General features: G+C 48.9%; 4 protein-coding genes across 5 annotated transcripts; 2 read left to right on the top strand and 2 right to left on the bottom strand.

Annotated features, from left to right (window-relative positions):
- The first annotated feature begins 445 nt into the window (after positions 1-445).
- LOC108095435 lies at positions 446-8,441 on the top strand. Of its 2 annotated transcripts, XM_017196544.2 has the most exons (7): positions 446-1,102; positions 1,157-2,110; positions 2,168-4,333; positions 4,398-4,638; positions 4,696-6,303; positions 6,813-7,112; positions 7,169-8,441. In XM_017196544.2, exons 1-7 carry the CDS (start codon positions 1,067-1,069, stop codon positions 7,561-7,563), a joined length of 5,700 nt encoding a protein of 1,899 aa, XP_017052033.1. In that variant the 5' UTR covers positions 446-1,066; the 3' UTR covers positions 7,564-8,441. The 2 variants fall into 2 exon arrangements, with proteins under 2 accessions (XP_017052033.1, XP_017052034.1); XM_017196545.2 differs by lacking the exons at positions 6,813-7,112; positions 7,169-8,441 and adding an exon at positions 6,632-6,788.
- A 1,004-nt stretch (positions 8,442-9,445) lies between these two features.
- Positions 9,446-10,922, bottom strand: LOC108095447 (vacuolar protein-sorting-associated protein 36). The gene is made up of 3 exons (XM_017196557.1): positions 10,736-10,922; positions 9,949-10,674; positions 9,446-9,891 (listed from the first exon to the last, which is right to left on the bottom strand). Exons 1-3 carry the CDS (start codon positions 10,829-10,831, stop codon positions 9,514-9,516), a joined length of 1,200 nt encoding a protein of 399 aa, XP_017052046.1. The 5' UTR covers positions 10,832-10,922; the 3' UTR covers positions 9,446-9,513.
- A 428-nt stretch (positions 10,923-11,350) lies between these two features.
- LOC108095446 (liprin-beta-2) lies at positions 11,351-14,238 on the top strand. Its single transcript, XM_017196556.2, has 3 exons — positions 11,351-11,788; positions 11,852-12,789; positions 12,849-14,238. The coding sequence occupies exons 1-3, from the start codon at positions 11,588-11,590 to the stop codon at positions 13,738-13,740; spliced, it is 2,031 nt and encodes a 676-aa protein (XP_017052045.1). The 5' UTR covers positions 11,351-11,587; the 3' UTR covers positions 13,741-14,238.
- A 158-nt stretch (positions 14,239-14,396) lies between these two features.
- On the bottom strand, positions 14,397-18,074 carry LOC108095473. Its single transcript, XM_017196587.2, has 2 exons — positions 17,563-18,074; positions 14,397-16,760 (listed from the first exon to the last, which is right to left on the bottom strand). The coding sequence occupies exon 2, from the start codon at positions 16,747-16,749 to the stop codon at positions 14,590-14,592; it is 2,160 nt and encodes a 719-aa protein (XP_017052076.1). The 5' UTR covers positions 16,750-16,760; positions 17,563-18,074; the 3' UTR covers positions 14,397-14,589.
- Between the last annotated feature and the right edge of the window lie 1,665 nt (positions 18,075-19,739).

Below are 19,739 nucleotides of genomic sequence, written 5' to 3'. Positions count from 1 at the left end.
TATCACATTGGTAATGTAAATTTGGTAAATGTTAATTTTATTTTCAAATCCGAAATAATTCTACTTGTATTTTTCAAAGATTTGGAAAGCATTAAGATTACGTATCTTTACGTAACTTTTTTTTACAAAAAAACATGCAAAAAACTTTCAAAATATTATTGTTATTACAACATTACATAATTTCATACAGCAATTAAGTGTTTTCAAATGTTGCGTATTAACATAAATTAAGTTGGTTTTATACTCATAATTAAGGAACTCTTATTTTCGTTTTGCAATTTTGAATTTTCCGTTGGCGGTTTTTCTGTCAACAGTTCGATAACAACGCACACTGTTTGCGCGTACCAGTGCAACCACACCACGAACCGACCGATAAACTGGTATCGGAACGGCAAAACCGCCATTCACAGCGAACGATAACAATTAGTGGCATTCGCAGCGAATGGTAACGATTAATGGCAATCGAATCGTACAGTACATTTACATTGCAAAAAAGCATAAAACAAAGTTTTAAAACAATTAAAAGCGAGCAATCCTCGGCGTGTTATTAAAGAAGCAGCCCAGCGTTCGCCCCGTAACCGCGGCAGAGCGCGCGACCTTGCGATTTCACGGAGTAGCAGCGCCAAAAAAGAGGGTCGTCGGCAGAGGGGCGCAGAGAGAGAAAATGTCACGCAAAGCAGCAGAAGCAGCAGCAGTGGAAGTGGAAAAAGAGTGAAGAAACCCCCGAATCCCAGCCAGTTGAGATCCTTGCGAGGACGCGAACCCAGCCGGGGCAAGGACAACCGCATCCCGATGCTGATGCGGCACAGCCAAGTGAGTGTGCCGTACGAAACCGATGGACAGCAGCCAGCGAAAGTAGGAGACAACAACGGAGCCCTGCGTCTGCGGTCCTAAAAAAAAAACAACAACCACATAGAACACAAACACACGGGCACAAAACACCTGCCGAGCGCAATGCGAATGCCGCCGATCCTGGCCAGGATTGAACACAAACCGGTGCTTGGATGTCGTCGGTAATTGGGTGCGCCATCCGCCGTTGGGAAACCCCTAGCACTCCGCTGGCACCATGCAAAGCCTGGACTCCTCATGCCAAGAAGCCGACGTAAGATCATATCGCATCCCGTTAAGCATATTAATCAATAATCCCTTCCACCAGTTTATTATAAATGACACGCTCAAGAAGTTAAAGGGCTCCAGCAATGCGGACCATGTCCAGGGACTAGCGGTCCACGCCCATGGATCGGGCGTCCACCAGACGCAGTTCGTGCAGTACCAGGCCGGGAACTCGCCGCAGCTGCAGCCCCAGCAGTCGTACCATCAGGTTCACACGGTCCTACCGCAGCAGCAGTTCGCCTCCTCGAGCAGCAAGTCGTATCTGGAGACGAGCCTGCTGCAGGCCATACCACAGATTCCTGCCCAACCGCCCATCTGCATCTTCGATGACGATGAGTCCCCCACCGAGGGCACTGGCGGCTCGCTGGGCGGCCTGCTCACGGAGCCCACCTCGGCCACGCCCAGCGGCCTGCCCACTGCAATCGCTCCGTCGCCCTCCTCGTGCTCATCCTCCACCACAACGCTGTCGAACTTCAACTCGATCACCTCGCCCTCGCCGGTGGTGCCCGATCTGCTGCTGTCCACGCCGCCGGGCGTCAACTCCAGTTTGAGCAACAGCTCAACGGGAGCGGCCAGTGTGTCGAGCAAGAAGTCCGAGAAGCGTCCGCCCTCCGCCAACTCGATAGCCAGCAGTGGCGGTAGCGGGGGAGCACATCACCTGCACCATCATCACCTCCACCAGACGCACAATCACCATGTCCTGGCATCGCCCACGTCGTCGCCCAGCAAGCGACAGAAGTCAAACAGCAGTAGCAAGGAGTGCAGCTCCTCTAGTCGCAGCTCAGCTTTACCCGCCGCCTCAGTCTCCGCATTGGCCACCACGTCGTCGCAATCAGCGCGCGCTGGCGCCGGCGCTGCCTCCTCCAACAGCAACAACAAGCCACCTTCCTCCGTCTGCCAGTCGGGCAACAGCAAGTTTGTTAATCTGCACGAGAAAATTAAGGACCTGTACCTACAGCTGCTGAGCAACGACCTCAACTACTTTGCCGAAACAGGGGTAAGTTTTTATTTAAGCGAGTGAAGGCATTCATGTTATGTTTATTGCGCATTTCAGCTAAAGCAACGCACTCGTTCGTTTACCCTGGAACGGCTGGTGGAGCGGGAGAAGCTCAACACGATTGTGGTCAACCTGTATCCCGGCAACAAGGGATACTCGCTGGCCCTGCACTATGATGAGCACCTGCAATTGAACCCGCAAACGAACGAATGGTCCTCCACCGACAAGGACGAGGCCACGACCGATGCTGCCAGCTTGGGATCGGGAGTAGGAGCTGCCAGTCATCGAGGCCGCTCTAAGCCAGCAAGCTTGGATGACAGCCACTCAAAATCGGAGGGTGGTCAGGCCAAGCACGACTTCGGTCTGGTGGAGGTTCTGCGATGGCCCTACGAGAACGATCTGCTGCTGCAGTGCATCGACCGGGAGATGCTGCCGGAGTTTCTAATGGATCTGCTCGGAGCCGAGACGGTCAGTTTGTCGGATGGCGAGGGAACCAAGGTGTACGCCAAGCCGAGCGTCTTCTACGCCGGCTGCGTAATCGCCCAGATCCGCGACTTCCGCCAGACATTTGCCACCTCAACGAATATCTGTGATATGAAGCACATCCTGCTCAGGCCGACGAACGCCACCCTCTTCGCGGAAGTGCAGCAAATGGGCAGCCAGTTGCCGGCGGAGGACAAGCTCGCCCTGGAGAGCCAGCTGGTGTTGGCCACGGCGGAGCCGCTGTGCCTGGAACCGGATCCCAGTATAGGGCGGCAGGCCATCAATGCCCAGCACCAGCGACAGCTCTTCAACTCGCACGAGCTGCGGCGCCAGATGAAGAAGTTCACCCAGACGGCCATCAATCGGAAGCGCAAGCTCGATCAGTTCACCCACCATCACGGCCTGGAATTGTGCGATTATTTGGCTCGCTTGCGCCAGAGACCTCGAACGGGGAGCAGCAGTGGCGGCGGCAATGCCACACCGGCCACGGCGCCCACCAACAATCCGCTGGTGGGCGCCATGCTGTCGTCGTTCACTTCGAAGGTTCCGCGGCGACCGCACGAGGTTATCCGGCCCATTCGTCCGCCCACCCTGGAGTATCCCGCCAATCTGAAGGTGCCCGAGCACGTGATCAGCGTGGAGAAGTACGCCAAAGCCTTCGAGCCGCTCAACGAGTTCAGCGAGGCCTGCAAGGACGGCTGCCAGCCGAACTGTCGGCACAACTTCCAGCCGCAGCTCATCGAGGAGTACGTGCTGGAGACGGAGCGCGAGGCGAGCGAAGGACGGCGGGCGCTGTACCACATCAAGCTGTCCATCTTCCAGCGGCCCTCCGATGCAGAGTACCTTGGCGAGCTGTACGTGGACAGAGACTACAGGGAGGGCGAGCGGAATGGGGAATCGTGCCGCTTTGCGCTGGGCACTCGGGTGCATGCCAATCGATACATTCAGCAGTTCCGCGAGATCTTCACCGAGGAGGGGCGTAAGGCGGTCAAAATCACGCATTTGATACCCGGGCATGTGCCGATCGTTACGCACACGGGATTGACGAACGAGCAGCGGATCCTGTTGCAGCAACAGCAGCAGCAGCAACAACAGCAGCAGAGGCAAGCCCAGTTGCAGCAGCAGCAGCAGCAGCAACAACAACAACAGCAGCAACAACAGCATGTGGTTGTTGTGGGCAATCCCCAACAACAACAGCAGCAGCCGCAGCAACAACAACAACCCCAGCAGCAGCAGCAACAACAACAACAAGCGACACAGCAGTTATCCGCCACAGTGCATCATGTGGCACTGCCGCGACAGCAAATCACTCAAAAGACTCTCAATTTGGCCGGCGGTAATGTTATTAATGTGCAGCAAAACTTTCGGCAGCAGCCAGCTCAACAGCAACAGCAAACCTACACAATTGAGGCACCGCAGCAGCAGGGCGCAACACAGATTGTCGCGCAGCAACAACAACAACAACCGCAACAGCAGCACATTCACCTTCAGCAGTTGTCCACCGGCGGCGGCAGCAATTCCTCCACGACAACTCACCAAGTTAGCCTCAGCAATGGCTCCCTGGTCCTTGTGCAACAGCAGCCGCAGCAGCAGCAGTCGCAACAACTGGCCCAGGCGCTGCAACACTCGGGCATAACCATCCAGCCGGCCACCATTCAGCAGCAGCAGGTGAAGGGCACATCGGTGGTGGGGGCCAACTCCGCACTGCGTGCCCAGCTCAACTCTAATGTGCCAATACTGGTAAGATAAATAAATACATTAAGGAATTTCCCTTTTTAAATAAACAATTCGATTTGGTTTTTAGCAAACGCAGCTGAAAGTTCAGCAGCAACAGATTATGCAGAAGCAACAGCAACAACCGACAACTGCCACAAGTAACAACAACAACAATAATAACAATATGAACAACAATGCGGCAACAATACAACATCCGAATCCTGCAATAAATGCCATAGTCAACAGCATTATGAACTCTGCCAATCAGTACCAACAACAGCAGCAGCAACAACAGCAGCAACAACAACATCAGCAACATCAACAGCAAAGTAAGCTAAAGTTACATTCTAACTTAGTTGTTTCTAAAAACAACTCTCTCTTTTAAGCTGGAAACACAACGACCAACAATGCTGCAGTGTCCGGTAATAACAACAACAACGGAAGCAGCAATAGCGCCACAACACTCAAAAACTCCAGCAACGCATCAATTCTGAACCTGCTCAACAGTGCACCAGCGGCCATGACCAGCACTCCAGTGGCCAGTGGCACATTTACCTCATCCACCGGGCAGCAGCAACCGCAGACACTGACGCTTGTGCAGCACCAGCAGCAATCCAATCCGGCCACTGCGGATGCAACAACGGCTACCTATGTGCAGACCACCCGTGGCACGCCCACGCTGGTGAGTACACAGCGGAAACAGCAGTCCAGCGAGGTGCTGCAGAACTTGTTGAACGCCAATCGAAAGATCGGCGGTGCGGGAACCACAACGACAACGTTTCGAACGAACTCAGCGGGCAATTTGATAGCCGTGAACCTCAACCAAGCGGGGCAGGCGCACCACCAGCAAACGGGCGACGGAAGTCAGACGGTGAGGGTGTCCATGTCGGCGCTCGCCTCGCAGTTGGCCTCGCCGCCGGCGGTGATGACGAACCCCACCACCAGCTACACAGTGATCTCGTCGGGCAACAATACTGCGGCTGCTGCCTGGATTCAGAGTCCAACGGGTCCGGTGCCGCAGCGCATCCTGAGCTCGCTGCGGAGGGACAGCACCACGGCGCCGCCCAATGCAATTGTGGTGGGCATGGCCGCACCATCTCCGGGCAGCGATTCGAACGCCTCGAATGCCAGTGGCTTTGCGGTGCCCAACAATCTGGCGTCCACTTCAAGTGGAGGCGGTGGTGGAGGAGCCCTGTCCGCCTTGCTAACCAACGCAGCCACGCCATCGCCATCGGGCTCGGATCACTCGCAGTCGTCGCAGACGCACCAAAACCAAGCACTGCTGGAACGCCTTAGCAATGTCACCTCCAACGTGTCCGCCGTTTCCATGCCGCACATGTCGCCGCAACAGCCGCAGGCGACGCAGCAGTTCATCACCAAAACCATTGTACACTCGCCCGCCACCTCGTCGATACACTCGCCTATGTCTAGTCCGCATCCGCAGCCCTCGGCCTCGCCGCAGCAGCAGCAGCAACAACAGCAGCAGCAGCAACAGACCACCGCCACCCTGAACCTGCAGGGCATCAATCTGTCGCAGCTGCAGGGCGCCATGGCTAACTTTGCCAGCCTGCAAAACGTCCAGGTGCAGATACCCGGCTTCACGCAGCCCATTTCGCTGCAGTTCTCCGGCAACAGTTTGCAGCAGCAGCAGGCGGGGAGTGCGGCAACGGGCGCGGGAACGGCGCAAGGCCAGCAGCGGAGTGTCCTGGTCTCGGTGCCGGTTTCCAGCCAGCAACAACAACTGCCACACACCATAACGCTGCAGACGCAGTCGGCGCCGCATCACCAGCAGCAGCATCAGCAGGCGCAACAGCAACACGCCCCGCCGACGGGCACCATCGTTAGCCTGCCCTCCACAGGACCCGGCACCCAGACGGTGGTCATAACGAACAATGCCGGAGGGGCGGGAGTTTCGGCGGGAAACAACGCCAGTGGCAATGCGGGCAGCGGCGGAGGAGCAGGTGCCACAACAGCCATGCTGACGCTACCCATTGGTGAGTAGATGAAGAAGAGGTGGACCAAGTGCAGCCCACAAGCTTCCTATCTACTATTTCGGCCTGGCCGAAGATGTATTTGTGACTCTGGATCTGGCTTTTTGACTGCGATCTGTATTTATACTCGGACCATATTATTTATACGCAACTCTTTTCTTTTGATTGAACATGCTTAATTTTGTTCTCTTCTGTTTCTGTTTCGTTTCTCGTTTACAACAACATCATACAACACAAACCCGTTAACCACTCGTTTCGATCCCACTCATGCAACTAAACTAATCCAATCCGATTTGTGTGTCTTGTGTGTCCTAACCCGAAATGCCATCAGTTTGAGATTAGAGAGTCCATTATGTTTAACCGTGACCAATACTGATCTGATCGTACTGGTTGAACGTCCTAGTTGGCGAAACTCCCCGACCTCTGACCTTCGACATTTCTCATTGCAACCTAAAACAACAACCAAAAAAATCTCCCCGCACACCCACGTTCTGCTCTCTCTCTGCTTACAGCTCAAATAGTCGGTGCCGGTGTACAGAAACTAAATCCTCAAACAATACGTACCTCAAGTGTTGGTGGTGGTATAGGTATCGCCCAGCAGACGGTCCAGCAGCAGCAGCAACAGCAGACGATCCAGGCGCAGGCGGGCGGCAACAGCACTGCGGCCATCCAGCTGCTGGGCACCATTCAGCCGCGGGCCCGCAACGTCCAGGTGGTGGGCACCAAGCAACTGGCCGCGAGCAGGCAGCTCATCACCACCCAGCGGCAAATAGGTGGCTCCACGCTCAAGATAGCCACCACTCCTGTAAACGGTGAGTTGAGATTGTATTCGCTAACTGATTCGATAAATCATTTCTCCATTAAACAGCCAATGTGGTGACCAGCAGCGCCAGCCTGAGCACCACACCCATTGTGATGACCGGTCAAAAGCTGCAGCTGAAAACAGTGAAGGCGCCGATGCAACAGCAGCAACAGCCGCAGCAGCAACAGCAGCTGCAGCAGCAACACCGAATACTCAACCAGCAAAGCACCGCCACCGTCTCGTCGCAGACACTGCCCAGTCCCAGCCAAGTGCAGGTGCAGGTGCCGCAGCAGCAGCAGCAACAGCTGCATCAGATTCAGATCGCCGGAAGGGCCGCCACCGCCACGGGGGCCATCAGCCAAAGGACACTGACCGCTTTGGCGGCGGCCAAGCAGCAGCAGCAACAACAGCAACAGGCGGCGGTCAATCGACGGCGATCCACAACCGATGCGACCAAGTAGAGGATGTGGGTTCTGGGCTCTGGAACTGAGAGGACTGAGAGATGAAGCATTAGAGCGAACAAGTAAAAGGCTACGCGTTGTGTATTGCTTGATATTATAGTTTATGGTTACCTCCTAACTATCACTACTACCGTACATTGTATACCCATATAACTATATATGTTTTGATGTGTAATCGTAAGTGTAAATTGCATGGGCAACAGCATGGCGGCTCATAGATGTGCAACCTAGTTAGGAGCTGGAGCCTAGTAGTGCTGCAACCAGAAGCAGCCTGCCCCGAGCTCCGCCGACTGCGCTTGTGTTAATTGTGTACCCTTGGCAAAAACGAATTAGGTGTAGAGGTCTTAATAATATTTATCTAGTTGTATATACGCATATATATTATTATATATATATGGAAATTGTTTCAATATGTCCCGCGCCCAATCGCCATTTAACTAAACACAAGAACACCTATCAATTTGGCTCCCAACTCCAATTCGTTAAGTCCTAAGACTAGCTCTTTAAGCGTGCTAATTTTAAGCTGTAAATCAGGGGGAGTCGACGATAACAAAGGAAAGCAATAATATGAGGAGGAAAAATCAACAAAACACGTAAATTAATTGTAAAGAAATTCTTATTATTACGATTACGTTTAGCTACGAGAGCATGTGAACCGGGTTAGGGGTTCATTTTAGCAATTACAAATATTCATATTGTACTATTAATATTATTATTGCTAATTATTTAATCAATTGCTTAGCTTAAGTTCACAAAAGAAGAGAAACAACATTTTAGTTTGTAATGTACAATTCGTAGCCTCAACCAATTTAGTACTTCCAATTGCAAAAACATTAAAAACGGAAAGCAAAACAAAATACACAAAAAGTCAATACTTATTTAAACAATTTATTTGTAATAGCGCAATGTACAATGGAACTAGAGACAGGAGCAGCTGAAGGAATTTTCGGACGAACGAAGCTGCGAGTGCGAGTCGAGAAATGTGTAAAAAGAAAGTATCGCTTTGACTAAAAAAAAATAATTTGTTTTTCAACTAAGCCAGTTTTTGTAGATTGAAATTATTTATTTAAGTAACGATTTTATTTATGTTACTACTCTGCTGTAATTGTTTAGCATTGTTTGATTCAGCTGTACAACACACTAAAACTAAACCTCTTCATAAGGCAGCAAGTAATGAAAACACAAATTAACCTCACCATTACCCGTATTCCCTACCGTACCCAACACACACACTCAAGCATAAATTACTCAATGTTAATATTAAATAATAAATGTGATTTAAGATGAATAAACGAAAAAGAAAACATGGTACTACACAAACCGAATGAATGATTGAAAGAAAGCATAACGAAATGGGAAAATGTTACTCAAGCAAAGCGACGCAAAGAACTGGCCAAAAACCTGAGTACGAAAGTTATATACATGATAATGATTTACGTGTGGTCTGATCAACTGGTTATTGAAAAGTAATTCAAAGATTTATTAATGTAATGCGGAGCAATCTAAGCAGCAGCATAAGATATTTATATATGTAAACACGAAAACAACTATTAATATAAATGTGTAATTTCAATTCAATAACTGCTTATCAAAATACCTGACTGTAGAAACTTTTCATTAAACTGATTACGAAGAAAACTTGAGAAATACTAAACGAAAATATAAATTACGACAAAAACAAAATAAAATAATGAAGCGCCGACAAAGTCAAAGCAAAAGCTCCGTTAATCAATAAAGTGTGAATTGATCTATAAAATTAAATCAGTCTTGTCATTTTTTCCTCAGAATTAAACTTAAATTTTCAATCAATATTTTAAGTAAGTTTTTTTTCGCCCAGAGTCGCAATACAATTTATAATTTTTAGGTAAGAAAACTTTAAAGATCAGTTTTAAATAAAAAGTAATAATTGTTTATTAAGCATATCTAGTAACAAGCACATTCACAGTTAAGTTAGTCTCGGTTTAGCAGCAGATTGGGGTAGAAACGCAGGCCCTCCACGGACTCATCACGGCACACCTTTCCCAGACGCTCGGCCACCAGCAATCGCTCCTTGGCAAGCAGAAGCGAGATTCCTAGCTGCTTGGCCAGTTCTTCCACAGCCAGAGATTCAGCTTGTTCAACCTTCTCCAATGTGTCAACGGCAATTAGGGCATCATCGTGGGACTCCAGTTGCAACACTCTTGCGCCGCTGGGAAAGCTGCGCAGGCGAATGGGACCACTAAGCTGCTCGCAGGCATGCAGCAAGTCCTCGGGTGATAGAAGTTCCAATCCACGGGCTCGATTCACGCGACAGTAAACATCAGCCAAGGACATCATGCCCCCGTGCTCCTAGGGGGTTAAAAGTCGAAGTGATCATCATATGTTATTTATTTTTTAAATATTTACCTCGAGGGGATCGAGAAGCATTTCGCAAATCTGTCGTGCTAAACTGCTGAAGTACGCCGAATTGCTGGTAAAGTTGTCCCTCGTCACTGGATCATCGATTCCGAGGCTCATTAAATAGGATTTAAACCGCACCGTCTCGTCGTCGGATATCTCGCCCTTTTGTTCGCGTATCTTGCTGCTTATTGTCTTGGACACTCCAACCATGTCCTTTGCCATGGCCATTAGCACACTGAGATCCTGAAAGGCCAGGGCTATGTTCTCATCCGTGGCTTTGGATTTCGCCTCCAGGTGACGCTCAATGCCGCCAATTCCAGTTCGCTTTTGAATTCGAGCCAATCTATCGTTTGCTGGCTCCGAGGTGGGACTGCTAGCCACTCCATTAACAATGGTCTCGCTGGTAAAAAGAATTTCCCAGACGCGGGCATTAAGAGTTTCCCGCAGTGCACTGTGAAACTCCACACTAAGACCGTTCTTTCCTGACAATTTTATGTGGGTTGCGCGACTGGTGTCCAGTGGTCCTGGTGCTTTATCCGGTCCTGGCGGGCGGAGATGCATGATAATTCGGGTTTTGCGGCCAAAGAAGTTAGAGGCAGTCGTTTCCTCGCTGAGGGATACCACATAGCTGAGTGGCAGGCAAAGAGTTACAGCAGCTCGGGCTATTTCCCCTGGACGACCCCAGAAAAGTCGGTGCGTGGTGAGAACAACTTCACCCTCCTCAAACTCCGTCTGAAATCACCGGAGAAATGAGTAAGCCTGAAATTATTTGCTACCAGTTTCACTTTCTTACCTTTTGGTCCCCATCGTATATTTTCACCTTGTTGTCGCGACTTACGAAGGATTCATTAGGACTTAGACGGGCCTCTACATATTCGAAGCGATTCATTTCGGTTATTTGTTATTAAATCTTTTGTTGTGACATTTGTTGGAGATGACCTATCTCGCGTGACTTCACTTTATAATTTGCTTGTTAGAGATGGAACAAAATTTGTACAGTTGATATTGGTCTTGGTGAAAATTATATTGTCAATAGTAAGAATTTTTTTCACTTAAACTTAATCTATTTCACTTAATAATTGTTGTTGTATTAATACAGCACTTTGTGGGTCTGATTTTTATTTATAATTTTTATTAAATATTTTGTAATATTCAGATACTGCAACTAAGTGACTGTTGGCTACTTTTGGATAAATGCATGCAAATGTTTGTATATTTTATAACTCTACATATTTTTTATTGCATATTTGAAGATTTTTATTATTATTTATATCGTTTAATTTAATAGCTTATACACAAATTTGGAATCCTTAAATTGTAAATAATTGCGAAAATTCACTAAGACACACCCCTAATAAACTTTCGGCCTGTTGCTGCAATGGAATTTCGTGTGGGCGCGGACTATCGATATATCGCTGGGCTGTAGATGGAAGAAGAAGAAGAACGGTGCAGCAGCTCTTCTATTTTCGTGATAGTTTTTCCCAATTAGTGCTAAAATTAATATCCATAATATGCCATTTTCCGCACAAACATGTGCGAAATGACGTGCCTTTGCTGATCTGCTTACATAACAATCCACTGGTAGCAAAGTAAGCTCCCACACACATCGATCAACCGGGATTAGCGAAGCTTAGTTTGGGACTACATGGCGACTGTGACGGAGGGCAGCAAAATGCTCGAGGCAGCGTTACAGCAAATGGACGGCCTCATCTCGAGCACGGCCACCCAGGCTGTATCAGGGTTGGCATCAGGAGCTGGGGCTTCTCTGACCCTTAGTGAGCGCAACTTGATTTCGGCCACTAATGTTCTATCGACGGCCAAGACTTTGGCTCTTGCCCTGCAACAGGTGAGTCACTCTTAAGAAGATAAGGGTCAAGAATATACAATGCTCACATGCTACCCCTTTCAGGTCGGTCTGGCAGCCCCTGCTCCGGATCCAGTGACGGCGGCCATTATCAGCGACTGGCTGGAGACACATATACCTCGTCAGGATTCTGACGAGCGAATGCGTCGTCTGCAGCGGGACAAAGAGGGTCTGGCCCTGCAGTACCAAATGCTGGCGGAGCGGGTTTCGGAACAGGCGGATAAGATCATTGAGCTGGAGGGTCTGATAACGGAGAAGAGCCAGCAGTTGTGCACCAAAGAGGAGCAGCTGCAGCGGCAGATGATTTCGCGTTCCGCCCTTGAAACGCAGAAACTCGAACTGATGAGTGCCTTAAGTGAACTAAAGCTGCATCGCACGGCCTTGGAACAGGCCAATGATGGTAGTGGAATCTCCGCTAATATTCCCTACGGCAGTTTGAGCAACATAAACCAGAAGGCCTTTATGGGATCCCCCAAAACCCCGCCCTCTGCTTTGCGTCATCAGATCAAACCGCAGTTTCACAGCCTGCCAAGATCGCATGGCAAGCTGGCCAACAACAACAATCGTGCCTTGGACATGAATGCCAACAGCAGTGGCAAACAGCGGAATGTGGCCTTCGCATCAAACGAACAAATTCTGATCGAGGACAATCCCCATCAAGCGGATGATGCCATGACTTCGAGCTTCATGTCGCAGTTTACGCCGTCACCAAAGTTGCGAGAACGGTCTGCCCGTGGCTTGCGTAACATTCTAGGCAAGCTACGGCGCAGCAACAGCAGCAACTGCGAACTGACCGCCTTGGAGCAGGCAGAACCCGAGTTCCGGCGAGGAGGTTCCAGAGCAACCGCCGGAGGACGTATCGAGTGGAGTGCCCAGACTCCTTTGTTTGGTGAGAGTGAAAAGCACTGGACCACTTGGGAACCACAGGAGGTGTGCAATTGGTTGGGATACATGGGTCTAGGCTGCTATGAGGACAATTGCCGGTGAGTTAGGGTTCTACAATCAATTTAAACCGATTTTATTATGAACTTTCTTTCACTAGGAAATGGCTTAAGGCCAATCCATCAGTGTCCATCTTCACCGCTTCGCCGGTGGACATTGAACGAGAGCTTAACCTAAAGCTTCCTCTTCACCGAAAGAAGATTTTGCTGGCTATCGACGAAATCACTGGCAAGGAATTCGATGAGCTAACATTGAAGGCATCCAACTTGGACGTGGCTTGGGTTGTACGCTGGCTGGATGACATCGGTCTGCCTCAGTACAAGGATTATTTTGTGCAGGCCAAGGTGGACGGTCGGATGTTGCACCGCCTGACACTCGAGGATTTGTCCCAGCTGCATGTGAGCTCCTGTCTGCACATTGCTTCGCTCCGAGCGGGAATCTTGTGCATGCGCCGCTTGTCTTGGAATGCAGAGGGTCTGATTCGGCGCTCCATCAAGGTGTCCAGTGAGGATGAACCGGCAGGCAGTCCGGACAAGGAGAACGTAGAGCTATGGACAGCGCACCGGATAATGGGCTGGTTGCAAACCATCGACCTGTCAGAATACACACCAAATCTTCGTGGTGCCGGTGTCCATGGCGCTTTGATGCTTTACGAGCCGCGTTTCAATGCGGATCTGCTGGCCGACTTGCTGTCAATACCGTCGAGCAAGTCCCTGCTGCGTCGCCACCTTGCCATGCATTTCAAGGAGCTAGTTGGTCGTCCGGTGATTCTAAGCAAGCGCGATGCAGAATCCGCCCCAGGATATCAACCGCTAAGCATTACTGCGAAGCTTAAGCCGGTGAAACGCACTCAGTTCTCGCTGAAGCGTCGAAAGAGCGCCAAGGGCTCGAGCGATGTTGACTGGACAGAGTACGTGTGTCCCATGAATGCTAGAATACCAGAGCCAACTTTGGCGGATCCGACTAAGGACCATGAGAGCTCAATGAGTTAAAATTGATGACGAGTCGCACAAGTCGATTTCAAGCAAGAAAATGTTTTCTAGTTGTAAGCCCAAGCCTGGCCCAGGATCCCCAAAAGAATGAACTGCCACCTGAACCAATTAAGCAACCAAAACCACAAAACGAACGACAATATTAGTGAGAATTTATCTGGGCACGCCCAACCCAATCTTCCAAACATTTTTCGAATGAATTCAAGTCAAAATTCTTTCGTCAACCTAAGCATACCAGCAAACATTTTGGAAATCTTTACTTTACCTGTAACTAACATTTAGGATAATCTGGATCCGGGATGCGATGATATATTTCAGATAAGCATAAAGTTAACAATAATAACGAGAAGTATTCGCAATGGCATTGAAACGACCTTGAGAGCGAGCATAACCCCTATAGACTTATCGCCCATTTTGGAGTTAATTTTTTGTACTAACACGTAACTGTATTGACGGATTTTTTGTAAAATACAAACTACGATGCCTTTTACAACCAAATATGATGGCTTTTTATATAAACTTGAATGAGTTATTTTCTATTTATAGAACCTTTTAAATTCTGTTCTGAATCATACCAAAGTTTTTCGGTTCCCTTGAAATCTGTAATTAAGTTTTAGGAAAAACTTTTTATGGTTAAACATTTAGTTTATTTGTTAACAATAACATTTGTTTAGGCACTAGAAAAACAGATGAACGACTAGGAAGCGTGGCTGAGGATCATTGATCGCGTTGGTGAGCAGCCCGCATGGACGGAATCGGCATGGGATGGTGTGCTCCATCATCTCGTCTTAAACTAACTCTTTGGCAGTGCTTTGTGTGGCTGGCACCTGGATCTCTGCTTGGGAGGGCTCAAGTGGCCTGGTTGGCGGTCTGCGCCCCCTGACTTGGAAGGTTATCCTCCCGCCCACTGCTCTGATGCTTGGCCAGATCGCTTTCCGGTATGTGATCCTTCCAGTTGCGAAAAAGGTATCGCGTGAACTTCTTTAGCTGCCTGAACTTGCAGTAGGTGGCACCTTCGGCAGATTGCAGTTGCTGTGTTTGAATGAGGAAGCCCTTCTCCTTGAAGGTTTTCTCGAGCTTCTCTCGCTGCTTTGATCTCCTCGATGATCTTCGTTTACGATCACTTTCTGATGGGGATTTCCCCTGCGATAGGCTGGGACACACAGCTCCGGGCATCGGACTCTGGGAGCTGGAGCTTTGCGAAACGGGGCTTTGAGGTGCTACTGCGGTCACCAAGTTGTTGCTGCTGGGCAGGAGCAGCGATGACGTCGGCGACTCCGGCGATATTTGCAGCAACTCCGGACTGAGATCCGTTGAGGGAGGTGGTATGTCCACGTAGAGCTTCTCCGGTCCCTGCTGCTGTTGATTTTGCTGGAGCTGCTGCTGCTGATCCCGGGAGATGAACTCATAGCCCCGCATGGTCTTGTCCCCGGTGCCGTTGTAATATCGGTAGTTGCCCTCCGCATCCACCGACAACATCTTCTTCTCCTGCAGCGTGGGCTTCGCTCCGCCAGTGAACTTGAACTTGCATATGCTCACCTCGTTCGAGGGACTCGATGAATGCTCGGCGGGCATTGGAGGTATGAAGATCGCAGATCGCTTGCGTTTTCTCATGGCCAGTGGCGTGGTCTCGTTGGCAAAGAAGCCACTTGGTATGGGTATCTTGAGGGAGAGCTGATTGTCCTTCTCGATGGTTTCCAAGGGCACTGGCATTCCACCCAAGCTGCAGGACTCCACCAGCTGTTGGTAGTACAAACCCACTGGTTGCAGCATCAATTTGGCGGCACTCAGAGGTTGATCCTCACCTCCGGTCAACTCCAAGGTCAGTGGCTTCACGGAACTCAGAGGTGTTGTCCTGTGAGAGGAGCTTCCACAATCTGTCGTATTCGTGGTCGTAGTGGGTGTTGTCCTCGTCGTGGGCTTCTCACTGTCGCCACTGGAGATGGAGAACCGATCGGCGCTCTGGTCGCGCAGGCAGAGATTCAGTGGTTCATCTGGTGGCAGGGACATTGTGGGAGTTGAGGATGGTGGAGCAGCACTTACCGGCATTGCTGCCACGGCAGCGGGAACAATGGTTCCATAGTTTTTATAGATCAGGTGACAGATGTCCGCCTTCTTGGGTTTTCTGCCTCTTCTTGGTTTGTAGTTATCCAGGGTTATCTCACCCATGTAAGGTAGATCGGCGTATTTTAAAGAGCTTCGCTTCGAGGTGGAGGTTGCTTCAGGGGTTTTAACCGGAACCACAGAGGTGGCAGCAATGGGCGAAGATCTGGAGGGTGGTGGAGCTCCGTTTCGGGAAGTGGATGCCTGCTTGCGCTCGGCACTCCTTTGGATTTCGGCGATCTTCCGCAGCCAACTGCGCACATTCTCGTGAGATTGACTTGGTGGATGCGAGGGAGGAGGAGGTGGCGGCGGGAGAACTGGTCTGGTTGGCTGACGACCTTGAGTGGCCTCATAGTGGGCGGCATATTCAGCAGGCAAAGCTTGGTGATGGAAACGCAGCTTCAAGGCACCCGCATCATTGCCTCGTTTTCGGTTTCGGTTTTGCGGTTCCCGCTGAACTGATTTCAATGTCTTTTGCGTGGAAGGATTAGGTTGTTCCTCCTGCGGCTGAGGTTGCCTATTGGCCTTTCGGTTGCCCATCAGGAGATTGGCTTTCAGTTGCTGTTTGGTGAGGGGACTACAGGTTCCATTGTGCGGTGTTTCGTGGCTGGCACTTTTGCGCGCCAGCAGCGTCTTGAAGGGATGATCCTCGTCGTGGGCATCGTTAGTGGAGCCATGCGAGATCAGCGGATCATCGGAGCCCTGCAGGAGAAGTCGGGTGCTGTTGAGGTCCAACCGGAGTTTCGGATGCTCCGGTGTAGGCAGCCAGCACTCAAGATCGGGATCATGCTCGAGTTTAATGTTGGGCAGCAGTTGATCTAGATTGTTGGTGGCGGGAGCTACTGGGACCAACTCCCCCTTGCCAGAATTGCCATTCAGGTCGCAGACCCTCGTCAGTTCCTGCATCCTGATCCTGGCTGAAAGGGAGAGAAATAAGTAAATAAATAAATATAATATAAAAGACTCAAAGTAACAAGAAGGAAATAAGGATAAAGTAGCCATAAAGCTTGAACTAATAAAGTCAAAAATCTTAATTGAGATTAAGCTTAATCAAATGATATGTTCATAAATAAATATGAGTGGAAGGATAATATACAAAGAAACTAAAACAAAATCAATAAATTTTTGTTGAAAAAAAAATTTATTTTTGTTAATCAAATTAATATTCTCTGTTGGTATAAAGAAAGAATACGTTGCGTATACGCACTGTTTACTTCAGAAAATATAAAAAAATAAATGTTCCGGCAAGTAAATAAATAAAAAACAAAGTGCAACTATGAAGCTGGAAATGAATTTAGTCCCTCTGGAGATAGTGGTCAATATGAATCAAAGGAATACGTTGCGTATACGCGACGTGAGAAACACACGTTTTTGCCTCGTTTTCGTGTTGTTATTTTGATAATAGCCGGCAGGAAAAAGGGGGCACGGAGACGAAGGAGGAGGCCAGCTCACTCTCTCGATATCGGTGGCTAGCACGGGAATTCTATTTAAATGTCTACGAGGAACTGGCAAGTGGCGCTCTCTCGGCCAAAAAATTCAAAACACACACAAACGCACAGCGAATCGCGCTCCGAAACCGAAATGTTGTTTTTGTGCATGAAATTCGATTCCCTGGGCCAAAAGCATGCCCATAAAAGGTCTAAATGTCCGGCCTGAATGGTTGCCAAAGTTCCAAGTTCTAAAATAAAAACAAGAATCTATTGGAGTGTCGGTTTTTACCTCGTGATCGTGATCGATCTTTTGTACGTTTAGGTTGCCCTGGAAAAATCTATATGTATCTGTTCTACGGTTCAGTCTTGGCTCAAGATGTAATCCCAGCTGGAAGCTCCAACTCCAGGATTGCCTGTATTCCTCAGTGCGTTAGAGTCCACAGTTCACTTTACGCTGCCAGTGGCAGTTGGTTGACCAAATTCGCCGCTGTTCGCGTGTACATCGTGTTGACATCCAAAACGCAACTAGTTGCGGGAAAGCCGAGTCGCGGAAAGCATCGCTTCTTCGGAATATGCTCCTTAGATGGACCGCCGCGGAGAGAACGCCCCACACACAATAGAGGAAAAATAGCGCGAACGATGAGCAGCGGCGGGCCCAAGTGAAAATCAAATCAAATTCCGCCGCTCTTCGACCGACCGAGATGCGTTGTCGCTGCTCGACACCGATGGATGCCGTGGTCTGTATTTAACGCCAAAGACGAAGCTATTTCGTGTGTGTTCATTTTTAGAAAAATCCAACTTGTTGCCGGCCATATAGACTCCCTCCTTCGTCATCTCCTAGCTGTTCCGCCGACAAACATTCAATCCACACAACGCAGCCAAAACGAAGACCCAAAGAAATGTATTCTTTTTATTTCGCAGTTTTTCATTCATGGGCTCTTGGTGCACCGCCCCGCAATTCCTTCACTCGCCAGCTTTGTTTATTGTTTCAACAGATCAGGGTGAAAACAAATTGGTTCCGTTTAAGTTCTTCACTGCAATGGGAGCACGAGCACCTTTCCCAAATCTGAGCAGAGGGAGCCAGAACCAGAGGGTATAGCCCATTCGATCACCACCCCCTCATTCGTTGTGGCTCTCATTTTTAGGTGGCTACGCGTATATGCGATCGTTCTGTTTGATGGCTTTTTATTTATAGCACCTTGCTACTTCGGGTTAGGGCAACTAAGAATCGCCTGCGCCTCTTTCGGATTATGATTTTTGGGGAAAGTAAAGGAAGAGAAATATAACTCCCGAAATAGACAACGGATCGTTGCGGATACACTATTTCGGGCGGCGCACATGGAAATATAGGTCAGCTCCGGTTCTACCTGGAGTGGGTACACCGAAAGAAAGTATTGACCATTTTTCCGTACCACAAGTCCGAAAAATATTTTTTTTAGATATTTTTATAATTTGTTTAACATGCTATAATGAATGAAGATAAAATAAAATTCAAAACAAGAAAAAAAAAAAAAAAAAATTGAAAACCTAATCTTTTAAAAAATAACATATAACATAAATATTTTTTTATAGTAGGTAGTGAGTATTAATTTCTTTGGTTCTCTGGTTCTCAACTTATCGGCCATAATTGGTGAATATTTTATTCTTTATCGTAAGTTTTATATTATTTACCCTATCTCAAGGAATCAATACAGATATAAATAATACATAACTTTAAAAAATTTAAGCGTTGCATGTGTTAAGTTCGTAATTTGTTGATCATTCTCTTAAGACCAACATGTTTTGATTTTTAGCTTTCAGCTCTGTTACAGTAGGTCATGGGCTTAAGAACGAGTGTGTTAAGTCACTTCTAATTACTTTCACCACTGCGTAGTCTAAAGCAGCAGCTGACTGACACTCGAAATATCGGAATGCAAGGCACAAATCTGACAAGCCACTATTCAAAAACGAAAACATGCCTTTTTGGGGAACGACGTTCTTCAAGCGCGACACATTTGGCTGTCCAGAGTCGATAAGACCCCCTTATAGATCACCCAATACCTACCCGATTTCAGCTGGAAAGAATGCCATTCCCAGTTGATCGATTTTCGACTGTTTCGCATCGCGTGCAAGATCGAACTTCGCGGAGATCACTGTGCAGCCGATGATGACGATGATATTCCGTCGATGGCAGTGGGTGGGCGAGTTTTTCGCTGCGACCTGCAGAAGCTTTACATTCTAGAGGCGGTTAGACGGCGATTAGACAGACGGCGGTAAGCCGCAATTGGCAGGCCAGAACCGGAGCTTACATCACCAGCAGCCAGCGGCCACCGGCGTCCAACCTACGGATCCGTAGCTCCGCTCTTGAATATTGCACATCTATTCGGCAGCTGCGACTGTGCGAATGCTGCTGCTTTTGCTGTTGCTATTTTTTGCGAGCATGTTTATTGAGCGACACTCACAGTCAATACCTGCTTACGCGAACGT

This window comes from Drosophila ficusphila, unplaced genomic scaffold (assembly GCF_018152265.1).
Source record: "Drosophila ficusphila isolate 14025-0441.05 unplaced genomic scaffold, ASM1815226v1 contig_286, whole genome shotgun sequence".
Classification (NCBI taxonomy): domain Eukaryota; kingdom Metazoa; phylum Arthropoda; class Insecta; order Diptera; family Drosophilidae; genus Drosophila; species Drosophila ficusphila.
Note: the sequence above shows the minus strand (reverse complement) of the source record. Positions and strands in the feature narration are given on the sequence as shown.